General features: G+C 38.8%; 1 protein-coding gene across 1 annotated transcript in view; it reads right to left on the bottom strand.

Moving 5' to 3' along the window:
- Window positions 1-24,521, bottom strand: part of OCA2 (OCA2 melanosomal transmembrane protein) — a 181,291-nt gene that overhangs the window by 143,699 nt on the left and 13,071 nt on the right. Inside the window, exons 2-6 of the mRNA XM_075491924.1 lie at window positions 14,587-14,685; window positions 13,793-13,981; window positions 10,198-10,255; window positions 9,226-9,298; window positions 205-362 (exon numbers count right to left, since the gene is read on the bottom strand). Coding sequence (XP_075348039.1) covers window positions 205-362; window positions 9,226-9,298; window positions 10,198-10,255; window positions 13,793-13,981; window positions 14,587-14,685 — 577 coding nt within the window. The remainder of the gene's footprint in view (window positions 1-204; window positions 363-9,225; window positions 9,299-10,197; window positions 10,256-13,792; window positions 13,982-14,586; window positions 14,686-24,521) is intronic.

Genomic DNA, 24,521 nt, shown 5'->3' with positions numbered 1-24,521 from the left:
ATTTTAATATAGGAAGCTAAAGGAAGTCTTATAAAGACAAAAGAAAATGTAACTTTACTCTTATTAGAATAAGTTTTCTAATGCTGACGTTGACACACTTCACAGCAGGAAAAAGCACAACCACTTAATCCACAGAATGGTGATGGAAATATAAGTGATAAAACACATCTCAGAAACAGTGAAAGAAAATTTAAAGACCATCACCTGCTGCTGGCGTCTCCTCCTTGATCCAGCATCTTCAGTCTGGCTGATTTGTACTACAATGTATTCCTCTGTTCGCTGATCAACTACATCTGCTACAAATGGGCCTCCTATGTCTAACTTCAACAGAGCAGAATCATGAAAATCGGTCAGATTCATAGCTGTTAATAAAGTTGTTAAGGTGTAATTTCCAGTAAAAATGAGTACAGGCTGTACAAATTCCAGAAAAAAATATAGATTAGTCAACTTATATTGAAAAACACATTCTTCAGCTAAAATTCTTAAGAAACTATGAAAATAAAATAGATGTCTACTTCCTCACCAAGAAGCACTGTTTTGGACGGGTTTCCTAAGGAAACAGGAGTTACTTGTTCAGAACAAATACCTCTCTCCTTTCCTAGTGACTTTTGAGATCACCGGTGCTTTCAGCTGACACTGTAGATGTACCAAAGCTCCAAAATAGCATACGGAAATACACAGAGAGACAGAGAAGTAAGGCTCTTTAAGTGCTTGTACTAGATGAAAGGCTGCATCATTAGCTCAGCAATTTAAACAACACAGAATTTGTACTGGGAAAAACACTGTGGAAGTTCCAACCACAGGGAAAACTAAACCAGAATCAATGTCCTGTTCATGCCAGAGGATTTGCTTTTTGGTCAAAATTTTACTCACAATTTTTCAAACATCTGAAAGACATATTTTCAAGCTTCTCTCAGCTGGACTACTCACAGACTCTTTCTCCTCCAGCTTCCTTGTCTACTTTTCCTTTTTTTCTCTCTTGGATATCTAGCATGAGGTGTGGTCAAACTACATTCCTAGTCTAATATAATTGAGAAATCAGCCAACCATGATCCGCAAATCCATTGGAAGTCTGGCTCTATTAGTTCCAATACATCTAGAACTATTTAAACTTAGTATTGTGATAGTCCACTTCTGGCGTGGTTGAGAAAGAAGCATCCTTGTGGGTTTGGGGAAGAGGGAAAGCCTGAGCTTTTAAACTCTTCACAGTCTGTTTGTTGCTATAGTAGAGTGATATTGTAATTGTTTTGCTCCTATTTGTGACCAGATAGAAAGCTAAGGCATCACCACCAACAACAAAAAAAATCCCAAGAGGGGAAGAGACTTGATTTTACACATATATATTCTGTTGAAATCATGCAACTTAATCACATGCTTGAGTATCTTTACAGTTTTAACATCTGACATTTAATTGAGCATACTACAAAGAGCGAACCCATTGCAAAAAAGATCATATACCTACCAGAAAGATTTTCCCAGAAAGACATTTTGTTGCCCACAGAACTCAGAGATTTTAACAGGAGAAGAAAAAACACAGTATAGTTAGAGGGGACTCAGGGCAGTGCTGTGCCCTGCTTCCCAGTGAGCCCCGGTAAGGCCATCCATGGGAGACCAGCCTCTAATGGGCAAGCTTTGTGACATTATGCAGGGGTCCTTCATCTTTAAAAGAGTTGTTGCATCTGTCCACATTCCCAGCAGGAGAACTGGATCTAGAGAAGAGATGTCTCTCACACTAACCCAAAAAAGACCCTAGCAGATCTAGTGGCAGGCAAGCAGCCAATGTGTTGCAAATTAATATAAATGTCACCCTGCTTAGCACAGAGCAGAGCAATCACCACTAGTGTCACCCGCATGCTGTTCATTAAGAATGAACCTCCCAAGCATCTATTTGCTTAAAGGAATCACACAGGAAAGGATAAAAAAATAACCTCAGATGCAACAAATCAGGAGACCAACTCCAGTCAGGAGAATTTACACACACAGCCCTTAGCACGCATAAATACAAATTACAACAGTTCTCTTCTGGTTCTGAATGTTTTAAGTCTGATTTGGCATCACATTTTTTCTGTGTCTTAATTAATACATAATATTAGTCTCAACTGGAACTAGAGCTATACCTTTAACTAGAGACATTAATTATACCTTCTAAAAGGCCTGCTGACCTGAAGTCATTAACCCAATGATTTGGGACACCTCTTGACAGTCTGCCTTTTATTAGGAGTGTAGCCAGTAATTTATGTCTTGAAAAGCTTCAGGTGCATATAATTATGGCAGCTTCCTTTTAAGCAATACTTTTAAAATAAATCCTGTAATTACCTAGATGATACATTCAGGAGCTATTATAAAGGATGCTTAAAATTAAAGGGGGGGAAAAATTAAACCTTATTTTCAAGAAGAGTGGTTCCTTCCTTCTTTTCCTATAAAGATGAGGATACTTAAGCAAGTTTTTCCATTCCTTTCTGTGCATTTATAAAACCATCAGAAAGAGCCCTAGCAAAACACATTCTCCTTTGATTGCAAGTGGAACTGAACATCATTCACCAGTCTGCATTGAGGCTCTGAAATCTCATCAGAGTTATCTTTCTCCAAACAATATTTAGAGACTGTCATAATTCCATTGTTAGCTGCAGCATATCACAGCCTTTATGAAAGGTGGAATCAAAATAAACCAGGAGAAAACTTCAGCCATGCTTATATGAATCAAAATGTGATTTTTTTTATCAAGCTTCTCTTCAGAATATTTTTGTTCTGCCTTATCTTGGTTTTATATTTCCCTTAAATTGCCAGAATGTGATTTCCTCTATATTTTAATCATTCTGATGTGACTAACTTTTGGGAAAACTATCTTTTTACTTCTAATATCCCCTTTTATTCTGCAGTTTAACCATGCTGGGACTTTTTGTTTTTTCTGAACTTTTTTTGTAATGTGGTCTCCAGTGTATGCCTTTAAAGCAAAAAATCTCCCTGACAAGATTTACAGCCAGAGCTGTTATTTTTGATTTCACTTCAGCTAAGCTGCCTCATTTTTATGTAGTTCCATTCTTGAAATTGTATTATTGCTGTGAATTATCCTGTCAAGGGATTTGGGTTTGTGTATGTTTTGTGCACCATTACACAATGGCTGTCTGTATTTACACCTGGCACCAGGCTGGGTCCACGGCTCAGAGCTAAACCAAGAGCTGCCTTTTCTGATCTCAGTTTTCTGACTAGCTGCTCCTAGAAGGTATTGAAGGGTGTGCAAGAGTCACCTCATGTCACTTTACTTTTTTGTAGCTTGTGTAGACAACATGATGGAATGGGATGCAGTGGCTAAACATTTACATTGGCATTCATTCACTTCAGTTTATACTTCTGTACTGTGGACATCTGCATCTGAGTTGGTTACTCCCTTAAAATCAGTGAAAAGAGGATGCTTTTAAGATAGAATTCATTGCTTCATTTTAGACCACCACACAAAGATGAGAGGAATCGCTCATGAGAAGTTCTCTCTATTAACTATAAAGAGAGCCCAGGTTGACTAACTCAGGTGTAGCTGAGACGAGTCACTCCCTAAATACTGAGTCCCTACTCTACCCTCCATCATGCCATGAATTCAGTACGTACACAGCCAGATGCAAAGCCACGACTGACAGAGATTCTCTGTTTTATATTTGCATGCAGATGGCTGGCTTTATGCTTTCTTTAACATCTACTTGTATCACCTACTCTGCCTACTGTAAAACATACCTTGAGAATACTATGTCTATCGATTACTTTTCACCAAGTTTCTGAGGTGCTTATATACTATTGATCTTGATTTATGACTAGGTCACTATATTTCTCCAGCATATTACCATTTTAAAGAAGGCATTTTGCCAGGGTCTTAGCATCTATTTTTACATGTTGTCCTTAACTGGGGTTATTTCTCCATCACTCTTTCAGTTTTCTCTTTTGATATCCTATCCCTGTTTGTAGCTTATGAGGTTGTTTTTACATCATCCCTTCACAATATTCCAAGTTGAACCACATGCTTTTCTATACCTATTGGTTTCCCCATCTGAAGAATGCTCCATAAGTTTTGTCTCCTTTTTGGAGTGTCAGCAATCTGGTTCCATTTTTGTCTACATTGGATCCGTCCTTTCTCTCTGTGCTCCATCAGTTCTAGAAGTTTTGTGAGTGCTTAATAAACTCTCTTTTCTACAGCATTTTCTCAATGATGCCTTGAGATTCTGCTTCTTTGCCTGCCTCTGCACATGGTCCTGGTCTTCATCCATCTACGTAGCAGCTTGAACATTGCCTGGAGGCCAAAATGCTTAGTGTGTTTCCAACAGCATCAACAAACATAAATGATTTTTAAATGTGTTCTGCAAGGAAAAATGATGGAGGAGTGTCTGACGGTAGAGAATTAGAGTTACAAAATTAAAAAAATTTCAAAGGGGAAAAAGAACTAAAGGTATTAGAGAGATTGTTTCATTCATTAAGTTAATTTGTGCTCCCTGGGAGAAGAACCCATTTTTAGGACATCCATGGAAGCTGAAAAGTCTGCTAAAATCTGACTATATTCTTTGCCTCACAGTCTTTGTTTCTATATATACCTCTGGTTCAGGGAGTGGGAAAGGTGATTTTCAGTGTCACTAATGGTCATGGCATGATTACAAGTTTTCCTAGTGACCTTTTCTTGCTCCATGATTAACACAGTTGCACCAATTGTTCAAACTCATGCAACTTCAGCAAGGAATTTTATAATAAGGTCAGCACATTCACCCATCTTATGACTGCTTGGTCTAGAGCCTCCCCATCAACTTCCATATGTGGAATTGTTCTAAATAGTCCTACCGAATCCAAATGTAATGAGAAATCTAGTCTATGATGTAAATTTCAACATATTATTGCTATTGAGATACATCTTCTACTTTCTGAATATGAGATCTGGACTAGACTGTATCTAATCCTGGACTGTATGTGACAAAATCTCCTAGAGCTACTGAGGAGGGAGGCAAGTCAGTGAAAATGGCCACTGACTAGTCAATTTGATATCTCTGGTTTTGTCTGAGTTGGACTGACCAGAGACCTGTTCAGCCATGACTTGAACTGACGTATTTTCATTAAGTTTTGTTTTGCACGTAAAGAGCAAGTGAGTAAGGAACCCTTCACAGTGGGTGCTGTGCAAATATATACCTTGCAAAATGTCAGCCCTTGCTCCAAAAATTTTACTGAGAAGATATCAAACATTTAAAGCAAACAATCAGATCAGGACTGAAAGGCTTTAAAATATATTTATAAAAATGCAAAATCCTTGGCCAGACTCAAATCCACTCCCCAGATATTATCAGGTTTCAGGTCGAAGAGAAGGAAGTTCTGACAATCAGTCTGAAAAAGGAAAATGAAATTGCTCCACCTCGACTGATCTAACTTTCCCTCACCTATAACAGGAAGTGGCACAACTACAGAGGTCGAGAGGGAAGCAAACAAGATTGTTACCGAAACACTTGTCAGGGACAGAGTAAAAATGCAAATTCACAGCTCAACAAAGCAGGTGTGAGACCATTGCACAGAAATGCACTGGAAGAAGATTTACCTTTTCATGTAAAAAGAAAATATTTCTAATATTGAGAAGTGTAGAAATAGCAATAATTGTATCAAGTACAGTGAAAGAAAAGAAGGCACCATATCTGGGAGACAGACACTTCTTTAAATGACAGGTAGCGTACAGTTTGATTGCATAATTCCTTAATAGCACCCATGAATCCCCATTACTTTTTAATTTCATAAAGCCTAGTTCAATTCAAAAAGTTAGTGCACAGTTCTGCTCCAGCTGTCTGTTCCCCATTGTCGAAGAAAAATCTAAAATTTTGCTTAGATCAGGGCAGAAGTTATTAAAGACAAAGGAATGAACATGGAGTATATTTAGCATTTCAGAAGATTCTTCAAGTGTGAAAACCTGCGTAAGCTGTGGAGAAGAACAAGAATATTTCTCATTCACTCTTTGGTCAACCAGTTAATGGAGAGAAGTTACCTGAAAGTTTGAATGGCCAACCAGTTACAGAAAATAAAAATGTTCATGTCTTAGAATAGGTACATGTAACTAAATTAAGAAATGCTGGAATTTATTCAGACTCTATATCTCTTCTTCTATTTTTATAATCTGCTTTCCAAAGGCACATCATCTTATTAATTATTGATGCTCCCCACTTAACATACAGCCTTTGAGCAAAAGATCTGAAAATGCTTCACACATTTACATCAATAGGGGTATTGAATCTTGCTTCCTGCAGAAAAGGGTCCTCTAGCCAGGCTTCAGTATAAACTTACTTCTTTCTGGTATTAGAGAGCTGACTGTTAGAATTTATAAGCCAATAAATCCCAAGTGTTGTCAAAAAGGAACAATATTACCACTATTTTCAAAAACTATATTAAATCCACTGAATTTGTACCTGGTGCCAATAGGGAAATCAGTACTAAAAAAAAACCAACCCTTACAGACTCAAAAAGCTTCTATTCACAGGAGGCAAGACGTTGTTGTCAGAAACTGCAGCCAACACACCTCAGTGCTACATGCCAGGTTTGTACCCATGACGATGGGCAAGGCAAAGGGAGATACAAGGTGGCTAATAAAAAAGAAGTTAATGGGAAGAAAAACAGCTATAGTAAATCCAAACAACAGATAATGGTATAGAAACATAAACAAATGGGAACTCGAGCAAGTGGAAAAGTGCTAAACAGATGTCATATGAAAAGCAGGTCACCCCCATGCGAGCTGATGCAGGTCTCTCCCAGCACCAGAGACAGAAAGTCCTGCCACTGAGCAAGCCTGAGATCTAATGGGCATGACAGAAAACCCACAAATATCTAAGTGATGCCAATATGACAAAGGATATGAAGTCCAAGGGGGATCACTCGATTTGGTTTTTAAAAATATTTCAAACTTTGTTTTTATTTTTCTAGTGTATGCAGACACATTGTGTGCATGAGCACACATCCATAACACACACATCAACGTGCATGGGCATTTCTGGAAAGAAATAGAAATGAGAGGAAGGAATTAAAAGAAAAAAGTATATAGTGGTTAGTACCCATTCAACACTTCTTAACAGCTTTTGAGGCATAAGCAAGAGGTAAAGAGTGTTCATTTGCATGATTTGGCATCATATGAGCTAAGAGACTTATTTTCCACCCAAAGCAGTCTCATATAATAACCTCTAAGGGTTTTGTGACAAGGACTACAGCAGCACACCTGCCAGCCTACCATGAAATTCTTGTAGACATTCAGAGAGCAGCACCTAATGTCCACTGGGAATACCACAGTCTGTCAGCCAGCATAAATCACATCTTCAGCACTGCTGTGTGAATGGTTAACGTTACCCAAGCCTAGACAGAAAGGTGAATACTTTCTTCACTATGCAACAAAGTGGAGGACAACCACGTGGGCTTATTCTGCACAAAGGAAGACTGGCAGCAACGGTGAGAATTCAGAATTGCTTGTGCCTTTTCCAAAGTTCATTTAGAAATGCAATCTTTCTCCTTGACCCTTCTGCTTGAATTACCGTGTCACCTTGAAAACAAAGCATGGCTTTGCTGGATTGCTTGCCTCTCACATATTTTTCCCCAGCTCAGTGACCTCAGATAGGAACGCAGTGACAGAATGTCCAATTTTCAACACACATGACACAAACTAAGAAGCTTCAGCTCCAGGTTTGTCAAGTAAGAAAGGGGAATGCTATATTCTGACTGTCTGACAGCTATTTGGCTCAAAGTATCCTGACGTGATAGGTAAAACGTGAAATACGGGAACACTTGTTTGTACTCAAATCCCAGTCCCACCAGCACTCCCCTGAAACAAGCAAAAGGAACAACTGGTTGCAGAGTCAACGTGTACAATGCAGCAGCTATGGTTCGAACCCAAAATCTGTGGAAAGAAAGCAAATCTTCAAGTTATGCTATGACGGTTGACTAAAACTTGAACTCAAAGACTTGCTGCCAATACACCCTCCTTTGGCAGACTGGGTCATGACTGCCCTGGTGCTGTTTGAGACCACACATATATAGGAGCTTTCAACAACAGTTTCAAGGAGGACAAAAATATTGATGTGAACAGGATACTGATGGGCGTTTACAGTTGAAATTGTCACTGGTCCTACTAAATGTTCACTTGCTTTCCTCCAAAAAGCAATCTCAACTTTTAATTATAAATGGTCCTCAAGCACTAACCTTTTCTTCCTCATTTACCCTACTAATTGTTGTTTTATATTGTGTTATTACTGGCAACAGTAAGAATACTAATAATCAAATCTATTTAAAATGGATTCTCCCTGATCAAAGCTATGGAACTGCCCAGTTAAACAGAAAAAAATCAGCATTTCAAAAATTAAATCCTTCTGCACCTTTTCAAAACAAGACACCTGCCAGGGGCTTGGGAAATATATCTATAGGTGAATCGTCTTCTAACACTAGTGAAATAAGAGCCAAGCAGATTGTGGACCAGACCGATTAAATTAAAAATATAGTGGGAACAAGAGATGTAATTTATTTACAAAAGTTTTTGTTTGTTTACTAACTGAATGCTCATTCCTCAAAGACTTTTCAGTCTTTCAGGTCTGCATTCACCTGCGATGAATCATTTTTGTTTGGTTATTCTATTGCTTGTTCTTTTGAACAGTTTCTTGGCAATCTGTGGACTTAAACTCACTATTGAGCAATTTTGCATGGAAAATTTGTAAAGGACTCTGCACCTCCACTGAAAAATACCTACAGATGCACAAAGCCATACATACGGCTGGGCTAAGCTGTTCTGGAAACATATCCATGAACCATCTCATTTCCTGCTTTTGAAGGAGTTCACTGGGTAGCATCATGGTCCAAGTATGCAGTACGAATATGTTACAGATGACAGTATACAACTGGCCTGGGTTGCAGTTGCTGCAGCCAGGTCCATGTTCTAGCCATGGCCCAGCTATTTGCTGGGCCTTGATCCCACTGTCTCTGCAACCCACTTCCACACTCTTGGTTTCATGCAGAGACTAGACACAAGGACTGGATGGACACCACAAGGTGCCCCAGACAGGTGCCATTCAGTATGACTTGGCTAGGGAGCACGACTGTGGCCTGCATCAAAGGACATGTCTACATGGAACCCAGGCTCTGAGGACACTCAATCCTCTCAGGGTGTAACACAGAAAACACCCACCCATTCAACCAGTTTATCAATGAAACTTCAGTTCCATTTTTTTTTCAGTGAAGGAAGGATACAGAAGCTTTCCAGAGGGGACACAGCCAACATCTGCCAGGACACACCTTGATCTGGATAAATGCTAAATAAAATCTAGGGCAAGGATAAAAACCAAACATTCATTAATAACACAAAAACTGAAAAATACCTGCTAAGCCTATCTCAAATACTTAAATAAGACTCTTTCAAACTGTACATTAAATTGTAAGATTGTTTTCAGTATTTTCAAGTATGTTTCCAACACAGCTGAAAAGCAGCACTGGGATACTTAACAAGGATGGCTAATATTCCCTCCATAAACTTACTGCCAAAGTCACATATTTGATGTATTTTATCCAAGTGTCTCTTAGGACAAAGTTGTAATCTTAAGGATCTATCTGAAAAGCAACAGCCACATCTGAGGAAATACAGTGTCACCTATTTTGTCTCTGATACAGAAGCCCCACTAGCCAAAAAAGGGTTCCTCACAGCAGCAAAAAGAATGAACTCCAACTTTTTGAAATGTTTCTCAAGTTTTGCAGTCTAAGATTTTGCTGATTTGGAAGATTTTGGTAGCAGAGGGCAGCACTCTGGCAGCCCCAGTAGGGAGCTGCCTACCTCTTCATGGCCTTCTGCCTTTCACACCATGGAGCGCTGTGATTGCTGGTGCATCATCCCCAGCACAGTTTTTCCTATGAACATTCCCCAGGTGTTAGCCAGTATCTAAAGACTCATCCTAAATTCCACAAGCAACCATTAAGAACATACAAATTTGAGTTTAAGCTGCCTCCTGAAACTCAACTGTCTGCCCTACCACATTGTCCACGGTGGTGGCTAGTGCACCAAACAGTGGTCTGATTAGGCATAAGGCCCTGCACAGTATTTTCACTTTTTGCCATCTTGTCCCCACCCTTGAGACATTTTTTTATTAGCTAAGACCAAATATCACACCTCATTTTGAACCAATTCTAAGGAATTGGGGCAGCAGGGAGAGTTGCTAATTCAATACTTACAGAGCAGACAACTACAAAGATAAAAAGGCCTGAAACTTTTAGGAATTTTAGACAGCATCTGAAACATAAGAAACATGTATTCACTATGTGACTAGTTTAAAACAAATCTTTTCTATTCTCTTAATAGCTCTGACATTTCAGAAGCATCATAGTGAGCACTTATGGGTGATAATATACCGCGTCAGAATATGGACACCGCTATGCGGGGTCAGCAGGGGCTTTGGAAGCCTCGGTGACTATAAGGGCCTCCTGCCCCAGGTCTGCTGCCAGCCAGGTCACATTGCACAGGAAGGAGGTTTTACCCCTCGGGCTGCAGCATGAGCTGGTGCTGGGACCTGGAGCCACTTCTCTACTGCTACTGCCAGTCCCCAAAAGACCCAGAGCCCCATCAGCTCGCCCTGGTCTCTCCCAGGGAGGAAAAGCATTGCCACCACAGGGAGGTGGCATGGCCGAGCAGAAAGCACAGCTTGTTGCATAGAGGGGTGCTGTCATGAATGAATTCCTCAAAACTGGACTTCTGATATACATCCTGAAAGGTGTTGGGAAAAGACAGTTTGAAGATGAGAACAAGCTTTAAGAATCTCCTGGTTTTAATAGTGTCTCTTTAAACCAGATATACTTCATGAGCATCTCTGGATAAACCAACTAGCAAAATTAGATTTTTTTTTTTTCCATAGCACATCTGCACCCTTTGAAGGAATGCCCAGTTCTGGAGATCTGATGCCATCAAATTTTCTGAAGTGTCAGAGCTTACTACTGAGTGGGTTAAGCAAGTATAACTCTAAATTAAAATGTGGATGTTGAAAATGCATGCTCTTGAGTAAGAAATCTTAATATTTAGCACTTTTAAATTACCGGTTTTTTATCCTACCATAAAAGGCAACTCTTAACTAATTATTTTCTTGCTGCCCATCAGTATGTTACACAGATGTCTTAATTTACGAAACTCTTTTTGGTGATTTGCCCTTATTACATCTTTTCATTAATTGAAGGCATTGATGTTCTTATTCCATTTTTTCAAAAGTAAACATTCAAACATCGCTTTTCTGACAGAATGATGAATGTAAGGTTTGATTTAAGCCTGATGACAAGCAAGAAGGAAAACATTTCAAGTTACTAGGATAATTAGTTGAGAAGGGAGCAGTGCAATAAATAGCTGCATTGACAGGTGCTATAGAACAAATTATTAAAGCAGAGTAGTCTGAAAAGAGTCAGAAATAATTTTTAATCACATTGGAAATAAGTCCCTAAATCAAGTTCATTGACTGAAAACAGCATGAGTGACTGGAGACCCATTTTTTAGAAACATTGTTTTCTAAAGATTCCTTTCTAAAGATTCCTCTTTAGAATTCTTCAAACAGGCAGAAAAAAAACCAGTAGCTAATAAAAATATGTTGCCACAGACAAACTGGTACAAAGGGGCTACAATATCCTATGAAATACAAGTGGTAGCGACTTTACGCAAACTTTGCCCAGTACAAAAATCTAGAGAAGGGAGAGGAAGAAGGGAAGCCAGCTAGGTGGCTTCTTCCAGAAATGCCAGGTAGGCCTGCTCTAATGAAAAACAAGGTGGCAGAGAGGGGGAAGAGGATAATAAAGGCTTGAAAAGAAAGGAATGACAACAAAAGCCATTATCAGCTCCTCACAACCGATAACTTCTTTTGCTGTTGTGTGATTTATGGAAAATACCTAGTGCCAGCTTAGTCATGCATCCTCTATCCTATTTGTCTGTTCTCCCCATCTCTACATTACAGTTCTATTTCAGTATTTTTGAGAATTTGTTATGTTACGAATTATTAAAGCCCAGTCCAGATTGGTTTAGTTTTAATGTACTTGATATTTTCTGTTTGCACTTCCAAATTATCATTTCTAATAATAATAATTCAAATTATTATTGAAACAAGAAACAGCAATAACTTGATTTTAAGACATAAGAGAAATAAAAAAGCATTAATTAAGCCTTTATAAATTCATAACCACTTGTCTGTAAATAACAGAAACTCATCTAAAGGAGCTGGCAAGATATAATAAAAAAGTTTTTGGAAATGGTTATTTTATTAAAAGTAGAATTTAGAAGGCTCTTTTCCTCCCGTCTGTTTGTTTTCATGGCATTTTGTATTAGGGAAGCAGCGCTTTTAACAGCTTACAGTTGAGAAGTGATCAGCCTTTGACTCTCCCATGGTTTACAATCTGTCTCTTCCTACAGCACTAATCTGGCACAGCAATGCAAGTACAAACCCTGTGCCAAATCCTGTGCTGATATATGCCTCCAGCACAATCCTATTTGACTTCAGTTGGAAATGCATGAAGTATAAATCTATGAAGGATTTCACCCCCTGTTCTAAACCAAATGATTTTTAGTCTGATCTGCCTGTGGTGTCAGGCAGTTTAGTTCCATTTATTATCTCAGCGGAGTTATGCTGATTTACGACAGCCAAGGAGCTGGCCTCATATGTACAACCTGCACTATAGCAATGAAAATATTTCACGGGAAGTTCTGCCAGAGAAATGGGCTACTCCCCAGATTATAAACCTACACTGTACTGGAAACAATGGACTCTCCACTCCCGCTCAATGCCTTTGTTCCATCAAATACCAGGGAAAGCTACCACAAGCGTAAAGAAAGACGCCTGCCAAACTTCTTCACATCTGCTCATATTGCATTAATTGTAGCCATTGAAATTCTCCTGCTCCATTTGTTCAGCAGCAGTGCAGGAGAGCGGCACTCCACACAATACCATATGCACGATGAAAGGAGGAAAACAATTGTGAAGTGATGAGCTAAGACAATGTACAGATTGGGAAAAGATGCACACAAATCTCATTGGAAAGGCTCCACAGATCAACATGAAGATGTGGACATGCAGATTTGCATGGGCTCCATGCAAATCTGCAGAACAGAGGACAAACCAAACTAGTAAAAAGTAGTATAAATTAGTATCCAGGATTAAAGGGTTTGCTAGTTAAATCCCAGGCAAAAATATCCTGAGAAAATTTGAACTTAAGCTTTTATCACATTGGTATCTTTTAATATATTAACAGATTCAATTTCCTCCATGCCTAAATGAGGTGAAAGACTACTTTGAGGTAAAGAGTGAAATATATTAATGTACTTAAAGACAGAAAAATGCTCAGTTAGATTTTGCATTGTGTATATGTGAAAAGCTACTATAATGACTACAGAAGCACTATGTTAGATACATATTTTAATTAAAGTGAAGTATTTCATAAAAGCAACAAAACACTGAAGAATAAAGCTGTGGAATCAACCAAGGGGCTTTTAAGAAATGGTTTCAAAGAAATATTAAAAGCAATATAGATGGTATTTATTAACAAAATTAGAATAGGTGCTATGATTGATGCTTGTAAGAACAAGGGGGTATTTATTGATCATTAGGTAGAGGCTGTAATCAATTTCACCAGGGTTTATTTATAAACTATCAATGGCAAGATATGGCCTAAATATGGAGCGTTATTTTATTCATTTGCAGAAAATAAATCATTTTCTAGACATTTATACTTAAAAACTAATCCCTACAGAAATAAAAAAAAAAAAAGAATGGAAAAAGAAATAAATGAATGGTTGAATTCACACCTCATCTTTGATAAATTGAGCTTGACATGAAGGTTGTCCAAGATTTCATATTTCTCAGGAGAAGCAGATCTGGACAGACTTGTCATTTCACTTCCCAGTTGAAACCTTTGCTCAAATTCTGCAGAGCTGTTGTCCCATGAATCATCATCTGTGGTAAAATCTGGATTATGAAGAGCCATGCATGGCAACCTGTCACACATTTTCAGTAAACATAATAAAACAAAACAGTGGTTTATTTCAACAGATAGTAGATGCAACTGACCTTGCATGTCCTTAGGTTCACTGACAGAGATTTTAATGGAAAAATTCATAGAAAGATATTTACTCAGTACAGACTGAGCTCCCCTTGGTGACACAGCTGGGTAGAGTGGGGAGCAAAAACAAAGACCCCATGACATTTAGGCACACCTGGAAGAACCAGCTCTCTGATGCACCAGGCAGATGTACTCAGGATTTGGTGTGTAAAGCCCCTATAAGAACCCTGCCTATAGCTCTGCTATGTCTTCCAGTGCACCTGAGGTGCACCATATGGAGGAAACGAGAGCACACGACCTGCAGTTGCCTATCCTTAGGGCTCTCTAATCACCCTGACCTCAAACCTTACATCTTTCCCTTCCCCATTTACAGCCCTTCTTTCCACTCAAGCTCCTCCAGAGTAATTCTCTGCTCACAACCCCTGCCATTCACTTTATTTCCCAACAGGTCTGGTGTCAGGATATAAAAAAGAGCCATGTACAATTAAAAAGAAGAGAGCTTAGAAAAAAAATATTTTGAGTAAAATGAAAATAACTCACCCATTTTCCTCTGAGGAAACTTTCAGTAGTGGTGTCTTCTCTGTAAAGCCAGTGTTTTTTGACCTTGAGCTGAACAATTTGGAAAAATTGAAGTGATATCTTCGGAGAGGAGAAAAAAAAAAACAAACAGTAAGTCTGCAGTACGATGATTCACTACAGTTCTATAAAATATTTTGCTACAAGTGCATCTAACTAGTTAAATATTCTTTAAGAATGATGTTCACCTAAATTAAGGTTTTCATTAAATTTTAACTAGTCATAGTAGTTACTTCCTTATAGTCATGGGGGACTCTACTGCAGAAAATAAGAGAAATTTATCTTATCCTAAAAGTGGCATCTAAAATACGCAATTAAATTCCCTCTGAATGCCAGAAGAGCAATAAACACCTAACTCACACTCACATGCTTATATTTTAGATGCCTAGATTTACAGTGGAACAACTGCACTGTAATATTAATGAGGCAAAATTCTTAAGGTAAATAATTACATATATTCATATAAGTTCACATTAATATACTTCATAAAACATAAAATAATATGATAATTTCTGTCCCATAAATGTCATTTGAGACATGGATCACCAGAAATCTACTAATCTCTACAAAAACCTGAGCACCCTTCATATTAGGGAAGAAAGCTTTATCTGAAGCACAAGTACTTCATTCCTGTAGCACAATGCCTTCCAAACAGTTTCTGTCAAGTCTTGGTCCTGGTGCTGCAGATAATTAACAGAGAGTAAGCTACCCCTTGCCATATTGCAGCTTAGCATTGTTAAGAAGCCTTTTGCTAAAAGAGAAATCCCAAAGCTTAAGAAACAGCTGAAGAGAATCAAGCACAATCACAGGGGTCTAGCTTTGGGGCAGGCTTCTTGGAGAGATTAAACAGTTGAGCCATTTTAGAGTATTCTCTAAGACCTGGCTCTTCCAGAGACATTTCCCATCAAAACCACCATTATTCAGATATGCTCAGATTTATTCCATTCAAAACTGCAGCCATCCACCACCAGAAAGTCCCAAAGAAATCTGCTAGACATACAGTCAATATGCAGATCTCATTACTCCCAGAGACACTTAGAGGAAACCTAAAATGTCTTCTGCTATTGCTGGACTGTGAGGGGAAGTAAATTGTAAAATCATAGACAACTAAATAAATATACAAAGGTGACTGGTAATTCAATCTTCTAAATATAAGGCTAGGCCAAAAAGAAGGATCTGTCTATTTAACTTTATAACACAATGGAAGACAGTGGAATTTCTTGCAATTTGTAAAGGTATGCGTGAACTTAGACTTTGCAAAATTAAAACCTCCGGTTAACGCTTCAGCTTGCTTGTTTAGTAGCATTATCATTCAGAAGCCATATTAGGTGTGGAGCAACTGGATATGGTTATTTCAGCCTTGAGTGGCCACAACGCTCATTCAAACCCTGCTGTTAGCACCGTATTTGTAGGCTCAACAGAAGAGAATGAATGAGTTAGAGAGACTGAATTCTCCAGTACCTCGGGTCAAATGTTGGGCAGATTACAATTCACGTACTACATTGCACTGACAGTTCATCTGTGAAGAGATGATTGCATACTCTGAAGCTATCAAAGTGCTTCCTTTTTTAAATAGGAGAATATCATTCACACAACAAGTTTAACTGGAGAAATTCTGGTATTTTGAAGCAAGTACTATTTTAATATTATCACACCCTTAGATGTAAAAGATTACCTTTTACAAAATGGAATCCATAAGAATAGCAAAAACACTATCAGGACTTTAAATGTGTGCTCACTGAGCACTACTGATATGCTCCTGGCTAATCCTGGCATCCTACTACATTCAAAGTTTGCATCCAAAGGTGACAATTTTAATAAAAATTCTGATGGTGGACCTTGAACTTGTACATTTCAGAAATTTAACTCACACAAATGCCCATTAACTGTTTCTGCTGTTAAAGAAAATGATGCCACTTGTTCAACAAAAAAGGCTCCAAATAATATATACTATATGCTGTTCTGATCTAACCTCACATTGCGTACCCCATTAACCTTTCCATACTTACTTTTCTTCTTTTCCTCCTAGGACATGTGCAAAATCAGAGATTAGTAACCAGAAAACTTCCTACAAAAACTTCCATTTTCTTCTAATTTTTAGAGGTTGATACCAACACTGCTTTGTGTTATGTAGGCATACACATATCTACTGACACTTTCCCACCTCAGCAAGTCTTCACCACTACTGTGAGTGACCAGTCTGCAAAGAGTGCTGAAGGGCAAAGCAACCGCAGCAATGGCAACCAGACAGAGAGGATAAAGGTTTGGTGGAAGGTGGTTTAAATGACAGAACCTGAAGTGAAAGATCCAGAAAGGTAGTTAAAGACATCATCTTTGCTTTCTTTTTGCACATTTGTTATCCTCACTTGCTGCTATAGGTCTTGCCACTTTTAAATGGAACTGTAGAGCTTCACAGATTGCCAAGAACGGCCAATACAGTAAAAATGGAAAAGGTCTTCAGATAAAGTGAAAACAATTAGTACATGACAACATCAATTTGCAGAGAGTAAAAACACATGGACAAGAATAAGCAGCAGGAAACAGCCAGGCTTGACAAAACAAAAATAATTAGAGAAAAAGTAGAAGAGCCTCAACTCCCCTGTGATGTGATTACTCTAATTAGAGAATGAAAGTAATATAAACAATAAAGCTAATTAGGGCATAAAAGAATCTTGAAGGCTGAAAGCTCTAGAAATAAAAGTTGAAAAAGCATCACGAAAAAATAGCATGGATTATAAAAATGAAAGTCATCCCTGAATGGAGAGCCTAATGCAAGCCCCTCTGTGCCTCTCATACTTCTGCAGAGACACTATTGGTGTGATTTGGTCATCCGCTTCATCAAAAGATAACAGAGATCATCTGCAAGCAAAACCTAGGAAGACCCAAAGACCCCCTGTTATTAGAGGAACAAGTCTGCAGTGCTCAAAAACCCTCTCAGCATCATTCTTGGTGCTCCTCAGCCCTGCAAGTGGCTGGCAATTATGACACTGTGTAAATAAAGGAAATATATCAGTGTGACACATTTCAAAACCTAGGATCAGTTTACACTTTGAATGTTTCTTCACAATCAAAAGAGCTAGGAACTTTGGTTATACCTACATGCTAGAATGGAGTGCAATCTCTCTCTGCTGAGCAGTTCAGCAACATTACTAAGGAGCTAATCACCAGGTCAGCTCATTAGCCCATTGTGGATAGACCTGTTCATAGGATCAGAAAAATTGGTCTGAATTTATACTATGTGAGGAGCTGGTAAGGTGTACACCGGTTGTGTCCAGTTTTCTTCTCTCATGATTCAGACTCAAAAATCATTAGCATTTTATACATTAAATATGAGAAGAGGCATGAAATAATTGCCTTTACATATGTATACATTTATATGTAGATATGCATATAGATCTTCACACAACAAATTAACATTCTCATTTCCCTTTCATTCATAAGTGATGGGAGAAAATTTAAACCAAAAGCTACGGAAAGAAGTATTTGACAAGGACTTCTTCAAATACTCACAAAGAACCACTCATACGGAAAGATCCACGTAGAACTGACATCAGAAAAAGAAGAGCATGTCCTGCCTCCTGTTAACCACAGCTGTGGCCACATTCATTCTCACATTTGCTACAGCTGGGCATGTTTTTTTTAATTAAGAGAAATCTTTCAAACAGAAGATTGTGTTCTTAACCACTTGGCTACTGCTGTGACAGTGGTATATACAGATTTCAGCTCTCTCTGCAGGAGTATAGGTTTGTTCTGAGGAAGCGTGTGTTTTCTGAGCTGGTTACTTGCAGTCAAAGTCATACTTTCCCCTCGCTAATCTTTCAAGCAATTACAATTTCTGACTGTCTCCATAGTAACACAGAAGAGGAATCAGCGTTGTAGGAGGGCTGTCCACACACCAGATGATACAGCAGGTTCTGCCAAGTCATGGAGGTGTCCACAGATGAAACTCCAGCTGTCTGACAGCAGCTGGAGAAGGATCTCACCCACAGCATTAAAAAATACAAGGGTCTAAATGCAAGCCCTGGGCATCTATTGCAGAAGCCCCCACAATCTGTGGCTGTGCCACCACGCCCACGCATGAGCACGGTTCACATTCTTTTGGTGGCAATTTGTACTTCTCTACAGCTGTACAGCAGAGACATGACCTTCAATCTCCTACACTCATTTGGGCAGTTTAATAAGAAGCAGGTTTCTCCTGCCCTCCTGGCCACGTGGAGAGGTACAGAGAGAGCAAGAGAGAAAAGGAAGAGATGTGGGAGACTCCAGTTGCTCCCACTGATGGGCTGATGACTCCTCGGATGTTATTCAGAGTTGGTGGCTGAAGACTGCTGCAAGTTCCACCTACAACAGGCCGCTATCTTCCATTACCTGCAGGTGATAACTTCCGAAGTCTTCAGGGGACTTTGGATGAAGTCCAAAGAGAGAACTCAATTTCTGCCATTGAGCACCAAACCTGCCCCCTGACCACATTTTCAGGCATTTCCTAATGTGTTTACACATGCCACTTCAAACAAAAGGAAAAGGAAGACTTTGTGGTAGGAACTGTTGTTCAGCAATAAGCAGCCTTTCAATCCCAAATACACTACAGCAGAGGGCACCAAAAGAAGCAAGCATCCTATAGGAACCTGGGGAAGAAAAAGACCATACTCATCCTAGTGAGCTGGCAAACACTTAAAATAATCACTAGGTTTGGCTGGAACCTATTATTTAGCCTTATATTGAAAAGATTAATCATGCCACACAATGCATTAAGTTTTCACTCCCTATAATAAAAAGCACACATTTTAAACATCAGCTAATATAATGCTTCATCTGCCATATGCTAAGTCGTGCATGCAACTATCAGTAAAAGAGCTATTTCTATGACAACAGAAAGCAGTAATTCTCACTTCTACAGAAAGGATTTGGTCAGAATTGAAGAAGAGGTGAATATGGAAGTATACGTATTGTGTAAGAACATCAACAGTTTTGAAAATAACTTATTGGAAATTTCACTATATAAACATTAAAAGCAGAATCTCTTCAGGAAAAAGAAAAGTTAGCATTCTTCCCTGAACTAGTAATCACTAAAACCATTATAAGTGTGAGGTTGCCTCTTAAACAAATGTCCAGGAATACTACCGAGCCAAGAGATTATAACAAATACAATAAAAATTTAAGCAAATTTTCTTAGCGGAGAAGAAGGCATGAGTAAGAATATGAGAGATAATTAATCATGCAGGAGACTAATAACAACGGTAAGACTTTAATTTATTATTTCTACATTGTTATAGGATAAAGCCTAATTTCAGAAGCACCATCTTCCCTGAATAGAGAACATTTATACAAATCATATGTACTGAACTAATTACTCTTATCATAACTGTAAACAAGCACAATGCAGAAATAAATTGAAAAACAGGAGATTTTTACCACCACCGCCCCCCCCCCCCAAAAAAAAAAACAACCTATACACACAAAGAAAACCCCACACCAGTTTTTGACTGCACTTGAAACACATTCTTACACCAGATTTGGTATTTGTCAGTAAGTCCACTTTTGGACAATGGTTACATGGTACAAACTGTGCTGATCAACATCATAGCATTCAGCTATTAAACATTTACTGTGTACTAAGCAGCTGTATACATACATCCATCAACACCACGATATATATGTGCCCACGCAGAGACACAATCCGCCGTCATGTTTTTCTCCTCAGTGGTAGCACGTCATGGGGGAACTGTTATGACTACCCATCACAAATGAAGTATGGTCAACTGATACACTAAGAGTCAAGGGAAGGATCAAAGACTCCAGAGCTCACATCTTTAACAGGCTCCAGACGTTTTCTGACGACTGCTTTATGTAGCTTCAACTAAATCAGCAAATAACCTCTAGACCCTTTAAAAGCGTGCACCATTAAAATGTCAGAAAAATTTAGCAATGAAAGCATTACTTAATACAGACTCATTTTCTCTTTGACTTTCCTAATTTTCTGTTAGTCAGGACTGTACAGGATTCCCCAGAGGATGGCGGCGCTGGCACTACCTGACAACAAGACACTGCAAGAGGCACAGCCAACTGCCAGGTCCCATATTGAGAAGCATCTGCCATGCCAAGACCCTAGGCAAATAAATAACATGCTTAAGAAAGATGTAGTGAAGTGTGTGCCAAGCTTTTCCAAGACAGAAATGGTTCCTTATATAGGACATACACAATGTGCTTGCTTTATTCACTTCTGCTGGATTTGGAGAGTGAACGTGTCCTGCAAGAGCATGTGGTAGTGGTCTTTCCTCCTTCATTTGTGCAATATTCTGCTATTTTAAGAAGCAGGGCAATTTTAAGCTCAGAAATAGCTTGAAAAATAGAGTGCTTCCTGTATTTCTTTTTTTAAATCAAATCAGGCTTTGTAGGGTTATTGTACCTCCCTGAAAAATGAAATTTTCAGATACCTCCAGGACTGGGTAGCTCCTTTTCCTCAAGAGTTTTTGCTTGCCTCTGTCAGGGGATGTGTCCATCAAGAAGACATCGGGACATGGTTAACAACTTAGACACACCAGGACCCCACTGCAGTGGGTGAAGGTAAAAGAAGGTACTTAATCCTTAAGTTGCCCTGAAGCTCCTCTGACTCTACCTAAGAGGACTAAGCTGTTCTCCACACATTTTTCATTCCTGTGTCAGGGCGCCATGAGGGCTGGCTACCCAACAGGAGGGAGCCAGGAGCAAAGGGTGGTCATGGGTCTGGTAGGGCCATGCCTTCCTCGACCAGGGCCCATCTCACAGCACCTAGCGAGGCAGCAGGGATGGGACGGGGACAGGGACGGGGACTGGGGCCAGCCCAGAGCCTCATGAGTACCCAGCAGGGCCACAGTGATGGGGCAAGTCCAAAAAAGCCTACCCTTTGAAAGACTGAGAAGTTGCATTAATACTGTTTCCTCCTCTCCATTTTCTGCTTCAGCAAAGAAAATTGGAAAGCTACAGGAGAGAGCATGCAAAAACTGCAGAAAGTCTGAAGTCCTGAAATACATTTCAGGAGCAGGTGCTGCCAAAACAGTTTAGCTGTTGGCGACTGCCAGCAAGCTGCAAATTTGAAATCGGCAGCAGTAGCCGGTATTGGTAGTGGTCCAAATTCCAAAGCCCCAGTTTCTCTATGCATTACACAGATAACCTGTTAAGAGATATTATTCTCAAATGCTGCAGGGCGTACTGAAAAATGAATCTGCTATAGGGAGACAATTTATCAGCAACACTTTAAGCACGGCTGCACTTGTAATACTTTAGCATATTCTGCAAGCCTGGCTTTTAAATGCCAGCATTTCTCTTTGGCATTCACGATGGGCTTTTAGCTTAACCAACTCTGATGCTAACTGAATTTATGACAAATAAAGCGGGGGACACAATTTTTTCGTAGTCTGTGAGGCAATTCCAAGAATCTCAAAAGTTAAGGAAGGGGTGACAACTTAACATTTTAGCTTTATATCTGACCAGACTCTTTTAAAGATGCAATATGGGGCACTGGGATGACAGAAACATGAACAGAAAGATAGGTCTAAGAAACAACTGGATGATGTGACCATCTCTAGAGAAGGTTATTCTTCAAGCATTGCAGTGATATGTTGCTGTAGTCTCAAAGGTTTGGTGGAATATATGTTGAAGTATGAAGATTCACTTTCAGACTAGCTGAATTTAAGGATTTTACAAGAAACGGAAGCACTATTAAAAGAAGACCATTGACCACCTCCCAGATGCGGGAACAATTTCCTACACAATGATGAGACGGGATTATTTTGATACAATTTTCCTTAATCCAAGAGATGTACTGACAGACTGTCACACATAATTATGCTCCTGGCCTTGCATAGTCCTATAATGTACTCTTATGCCACTCACCCCAGGTTTGGAGATTGAAAAGAGTAATTAGTGAGCTATACTTAAAGACAAAATCATGAAGAAGCTATTTTTCTTCTTTTTTAAACATTTATTTTGAAGTTCCATATGTCTCATTCCAAGAATTTGGAGGTAACATTTTTCATACCTGCAACTTTTAGAGAAAAAAAGTAACTTTGTCACTAAAAACATGTCTCCATTGCTTAGAGTTAAAAAAAAAAGCCAGACAGACATACAAAAAAGCTCATTAACAACATGAAAAAACATGACTGGCTTCTGTGCCTGGAGAGGTGTGAGAGAGAGCAAGGTGTTAGAGAGAGGCAAGCAGCAGGCCACCGCAGGGCTTAAAACATTCAAGTTGTCATCAAATTAAGCTTTGTTTTAAAAAAGCACATGACAGATCCTAACTATTTTAAGCTTGCTGGGACTTGTATTTTGTTCTTTGGTCATAATAAAATGAAACAAGGCAAGCTCAAGAACCCTCATATCCGGTAAATAGTTGGTTCTCATAAGGTATTACAATATAACTAGAACAACTTATATGGCCTTTATATAGATCCTGATCTCAGTAGACTGGACCCAGCAAAAATGCTAAAATTCTCTCCAAAGCTAGGGCATGAGACATAGTACTCAGAGTAGGCAGAGAAGAAACAGCAGTAAAACTTTAAGATAAATAATTTGCAGGGGGAGATATTGCTATCATATATTGAAATAACACTATTAAGTTGATAAAATAATGGGTACTTTTTCACTATAATGGAAGTCCTTCCATTATATTTAATTTTGTCATTATTTTAATTATAATAGACGCACTAAGATTTCCTTGCCAGGTTCTGGCTGAGCATAAGACACTGAGGTTATTCATACAACTTTTGCTATCTAAAAGTGTGGTCTAGGATAGTTACAGTCACTGTCAAGAGAGAGACCTCTTCAAATGATTTTCATTCTCCCCATCTCTCACGTTGACTAAACAAGGAACCTGGAGAATTATCTTTGAGATAACAGAAAGAGTTCTTCACTAAATAACGTATAAGCCTCACACAAACAATGTCTATATTACAGTGTACCTAAAAGTACTTTTTTCATGTACTTTTTATTTGCTCTTAGACAAAATCTCTTTTTAGTACAGAAGACTTTTCACCAAAGAAGTTATTCAGTGTTGATTAGGAATAAAAATAACTATGAACAAATCCTTCCAAACATGATTTGTTCATAACTTCCTAACAAGGAATTTCCAAGACAGAGTAAATCCACACCACTGGTCATTGCATTCCGCCTCGAGTTATATCAAAGACAAAAATATTTCAAAGCACTGAAAATCCCAGAGGAACAAATTAAAGAAACCAAACAGAATAAAAAGGTAGCTGATAATACAATATTTGCTCTCAAATTTGGAGAATATTCAGTGAAACCATTCACAAATCAATGCAGTTTTATCTCACAAAGATGATGCTCTTCCCTGCAATAGCCCTTTACTAACATCACTGTAACATGTTAACATATGCAGTTTCCAAGCCTCAGGAAACTCACTCCACAGTGTTGGGTTCTGTTTTGCTACCAGACATCTTTTTTTCTGCCTTGAAAGGCCTCAGATATCTATAGGTACCTGAAGGCTACAATGTCAGAGAAGGAGCTATCTGATTTATGTTAACAAGCAGCTTTAAACCACAGATTTTTGATTCAGTGCTGATGGGAGATGAATTTGAAACAAAAGATCTGAGTCCATAAACACATTCAACTTAAGATTCTCAAAGAAAAAAAGGGAAGAAAAAAAAACCAAAAATACAAGGATTATAAATAATGCATTCCAAAGAAACTCTGAGAATTTCCTTGTCTCATGCAGAGTAGCATGCAAATTATATTCGGCAAGTCTCCCCCCAGGTGGGGAAACTGATCACAAAAACAAAGAATAATGATGCCATTTCAGCTTCCCTTCCTCCTGATTTAAACTGTAATCCTTCTCCAGGTAAGAACATACGCCTGTACACTGAAAAGTCAACACAACAAAATCAGGCCTCTCAGGGTTTAGA

Source organism: Mycteria americana, chromosome 1 (assembly GCF_035582795.1).
Source record: "Mycteria americana isolate JAX WOST 10 ecotype Jacksonville Zoo and Gardens chromosome 1, USCA_MyAme_1.0, whole genome shotgun sequence".
Lineage (NCBI taxonomy): Eukaryota > Metazoa > Chordata > Aves > Ciconiiformes > Ciconiidae > Mycteria > Mycteria americana.
Note: the sequence above shows the minus strand (reverse complement) of the source record. Positions and strands in the feature narration are given on the sequence as shown.